General features: G+C 37.1%; 1 protein-coding gene across 1 annotated transcript; it reads right to left on the bottom strand.

Moving 5' to 3' along the window:
* Positions 1-1,213: 1,213 nt before the first annotated feature.
* Positions 1,214-3,186, bottom strand: LOC118371534 (zona pellucida-like domain-containing protein 1). The gene has a single exon (XM_035757001.2). It carries the CDS (start codon positions 3,167-3,169, stop codon positions 1,973-1,975), a length of 1,197 nt encoding a protein of 398 aa, XP_035612894.2. The 5' UTR covers positions 3,170-3,186; the 3' UTR covers positions 1,214-1,972.
* Between the last annotated feature and the right edge of the window lie 1,380 nt (positions 3,187-4,566).

Below are 4,566 nucleotides of genomic sequence, written 5' to 3'. Positions count from 1 at the left end.
CATATGGATTTTGTTTGGCATATTTTATCATCTCAACCAATGCAAATGAGCAAAATGTCCATGTGGTTTTCATTATGAGAATCCAGTATTTTGTTTAAACAGACATTCAAAGATGGTTGAAAACCAGGAAGTGAACATTAGCAAAACCAAACCTCCTTAATCACGCATTTATCAGTACAAATTTAAAATGTTGTTGACCTTCAAAACATAATTTTGGAATTATTAAATTTTAAAATGTTTTTGCTTTATAATTTTAGGCATTCTTGAATAATATGCTTTAGCAGGTGGATGAGTTGCCTATTAAAGGAATTCCATTTCATCGAAGTTAGCTATAATGAACAATTAATAAATATTGTTCTGGGATTTTTTTGTCTGTGCAAATAGAAACATATTTTTATATTCATATCAGTATTTACTGTCTGCCTGTTATCTTCAATCTGTTTTACAATATTACTCAAAACATGTCATTTTACAGTTATTGTGAGCATATAACAGTAAACACATGCATTTAGATATATTACAATATTCATAATTTGACACACAAATTTATCATATTTTATTAATATTTTATATCAGTCCTCATCTAACTAGGCTTGTCCTCCATTATAAGTAACTGAAGCAGACATAATGTTCATTAATGTATATATTTTTTTATTATTTAAAAAGTCTAGGGAAATTCTAATACAAAATGAGTTTACCCTAATTGGGCAACTCAACTGGCTAGTTGAGATGTTTGTGATGCATTATATAGCAAATTATAGCACCCACCGGGTCTAGTCTACTCTTGTGATCTTTCCCAGTGTTGCTAATACTCACATTGTGCCTACTTCTGTGGTGATTTAAGGACAATGCAGTCACTTGTAATATTTTCTGCAGTACAGTACATGTGGGTAAATGACTACACAAATGAATACATGTAGTTTTTTGCCCTGAATGTATTATGTTGGTGTTAGAAGTGGGCTATAGGGCCTTAAATTTGGGATGTATTGTCTACCCTAAACAATACAGATGTCTAATGGATATTTACTTTAAACTATGTATATCATTTGAATTAATACATAAAATACCAATTGTGAGCAAGATGACCTCTGTTATGTTATGAGTGTGGACATATTGTGGATTGACATGAAAAATTATGTCTTAATGTTAAATTCATAGGAATGTGGTAGTGAATACAAATTCTGGACTCAGGCCATTTTGATATAGATCGGCAGGTGGCAATATTTTTATTAGGATAAAGAAGTTAGATCAATTGAATAAATAACAAAAACAATACTTTGAAGGGTACTGTTAGTTCACTTTAGAAATACTCCACACAAAGTCTGTTCTCTGAATACATTTTAACATTTTGTGACAGACAATTAATTTCAGGATTATACTTTTCTGAGATGGCATTGTTCTAAAATCATTAAAACACCTTGTTCTCCAGATCTTATCAAGGGATTTATGCATTCTGTTATCCTATCTACATACTACTATTTTGTTTCTTTAACTTTTTTTTAATTATAAAGCGCATGTATGCATTTGCAAAACTTAAGCACTAATAAACGAGCTATGCATGGGATAAACTGTCAGTCCCTTCACATCAACTATTCCAAAATAGAAATTTTCTCTAAATGTTTTAAGTACACTGTAAAAAAAAATCCTGAAGTTTTTGCTAGTTACCTGTAAATTACTGTAAAATAAGGTACAGTATGGTACAGTAAATTCCAAAGAAACTTTGGTTTAAAAGTACATTACTGTAAACTGACTGCCAGTAAGTTACTATAAAAACAACAGGATTTATTTACAGTGTATGTACACAAAATAATTGCTGATGTCTGGCAGATTATTTTAAAGTACATCTACAAAACAAAGTTTCTGCTCTTGGCCAAAAGTAAACCAATCTGAATAAGTCAGTCCTCTACCGGAGTTGTGAGACAAGCAGACAGAAGCACTACTGTGAGCTGGTACAAGCAGAGCAGTCTCCTCTTTAATGGTTGAGCCTCTTGTAGAAGACCGCTGCTATCACAATGGCGATGATGCAGGCGAAGGCCAGGAAGCCCACTGTCACCGCAAGACCTGAAGTGGAGTTAGAGTTGTTGCTGCCCATGAGTTGTTCTTTTGAAGCTACAATGCTCTCTGCTTTAGTGGTAATGGGAGGGGAGGTGAGGGTTTTGTACTCTGTCACTCCAACTTCGGGAGCAGGAACAACACTCCTTCTCCTCCTTTTGTTACATTGCATGAAGGTACTGCAGGTGCTCTTCTCACAGAGACGGGTGATGCAGTGGAGGAAGTAGGTGGAAACGGTCTCATTCTGCTGCTCGATGAAGCGGAAGGCTGGGAAGGAGAAGCGGGCATTATGACTATTCCCGTTCTCATGCATGGTGGTCATCTGCTCCTTGTTGCAAGGGACAAACAGGTTGAAGAAAGTGGAGTTAGTGGGTAGAGGAGAAATGGAGGCGTAGCATCGGTCCAGGAGCACATTGTACTGGGAGGTCAGGTTGGTGGCCTTAACTTGCGCATAGACTTTGGTTCTCAGCTCAAGACCCAGTTTCGGAATGACCATGGGAGTAGTGTAGTTGACATCACTGAAGAGTTCAAGTCTCAAAGTGCTGATGAAACTACCATTGTTGTCCTTCACTGCAATGGAGGATGCCGACACATCAATTAGGGTGTTGTTGATCAGGTACTCTAGGGGATAGGCACAGGAGTAATAATACTTCAACTCAGTGTTGTAAGTGACTGTCCCTGTGGTGGGATCATATGATCGGACCACACCACTGATGTTGACTGTCTGGATGTTGGAGAAGTCAGAAAATATCCCTGTGCCTGGAGCGCTGGTTGTCCTGAAGAGGCTGCCACAAGAATTGGTCGTGTTGAGGGTTAATTCAAACCTCAAGACCGGTGGAGTCACATTTCTATCCACGGTTCCCTTGCAGGCTGGGTCATTCATGATGTTGTTGAGGATAAGCAGGGACTCGTTGTAACCAGTGTAAATGGCAGGGCAGATGAGGATAGCCAGACCAATAGATTTGGTGCCGCAAGTTACTGAGATATCAGTGTATGCTGGGCGTCTTAAATTCAACCCACAGTCACTTAATTGTAGTTGACTGCTCTTTGCGACCATCATTGTCAAAACGAAAAAGCTGAGAAGCTGCATTTTTGCGTTCCTTAATGACTGGGACATTAAAATGTGTCCTTTGCTGTTTGTCTCCTGCTTTTTGATTCTATTGAGATGTATGGAGTTGCTTTTATAGCCATGCAGGGTTTCTTGGGATTGGACAGAAACAAGGTCAAAGCCGCTCCGTGTATTGAAATAATTGCATTGTTTTGATGGTTACACCTACCTTGTGGCAATTCATGAAACACAAGACACCTTAAGTCTTCAGAAATGAAACAGACAATGGCCTAGTTCCTTTGTGGCATTGCTTTAACAGATAGGTTCCCTTGACATGCTAATATGATATTTCATGAAGTAAGCAACGAAACTCAAACAATACTTTGATGGCCAAATTTGTTTTTGTCTCAACAATACCCTTCTAACCTTTACATTCTTATGACGCTAATGTGCTCATACAGTACGAGATCACAATGCACTGACCTACAGGATTATTTCATCAATGTTCATGTACAGTGCCTTCAGAACCAGGTCAGCTGGTCTAATTACACTTCCATTTTGGAGGAGAGAAAATTGTAAAGAATGAAACAAATGACTACTCAATTAATACGGCCTCATGAGAGAACACACTGACTCATGTGTGTGCACATGGGACTGGCTCTCTTTATAAGCCTTGTTTCTTTTGTTTAAAGTGCGGCCTCCCAGGGGAAGGAGCAGGTGAAAGGGAAGCTGACATTTTGTTTTGAAGCTGCGGCAGGGCCTTTCTGGAAGCCTTGGTTTTGCTATTAGAAGTATTACTTAGATTAAACGATGACTTGCGTTAAGGTTATAATAATTTACCTACAATTAAAAACGTTTTTGCTTGATGGAACTGTTGTTTGACTTTTGTAATTGTTTTGTGTTATTGCATCCATACATTTTTTTGTGCTGAACCAACTCTAACTTAATTTACGGAAACGTTAATTGTGAGTAAAATCAAATAAACTTTGAATTGGGACTACAGATGTAAGATAATCATTTGATCACTATTTTATTGCAGAGACAGTAAAATTAGGTAGTCCTATGTTTTCTGAGAGGGTAGTTACAGTGCATTCAGAAAGTATTCATACCCCTTGACTTATTCCGCATTTTTTTGTGTCACAGCCTAAATTCAAATGTAGTAAATAGTTTTATTTCCACCTATCTACACACAATACCCCATAATGACAAAGTGAAAATATGTTTTTTTAAATGTTTGCTCATTTATTGAAAATGAAATACAGAAATATTTCAAAGTATTCACACCCCTGAGTCAATACATATTATAATCACATTTGGCAGTGATTACAGCTGTAAGTCTTTCTGGGTAAGTCTCTAAGAGTTTGCACACCTGGATATTACAATATCTGCATATTATTATTGAAAAATATCTTCAAACTCTATCAAGTTGGTTGTTGATCATTTCTAGACAGCCATTTTCAGGTCTT

The sequence above is a fragment of the Oncorhynchus keta genome, chromosome 34 (genome assembly GCF_023373465.1).
Source record: "Oncorhynchus keta strain PuntledgeMale-10-30-2019 chromosome 34, Oket_V2, whole genome shotgun sequence".
Lineage (NCBI taxonomy): Eukaryota > Metazoa > Chordata > Actinopteri > Salmoniformes > Salmonidae > Oncorhynchus > Oncorhynchus keta.
This window is presented reverse-complemented; position numbering and strand designations above follow the sequence as displayed.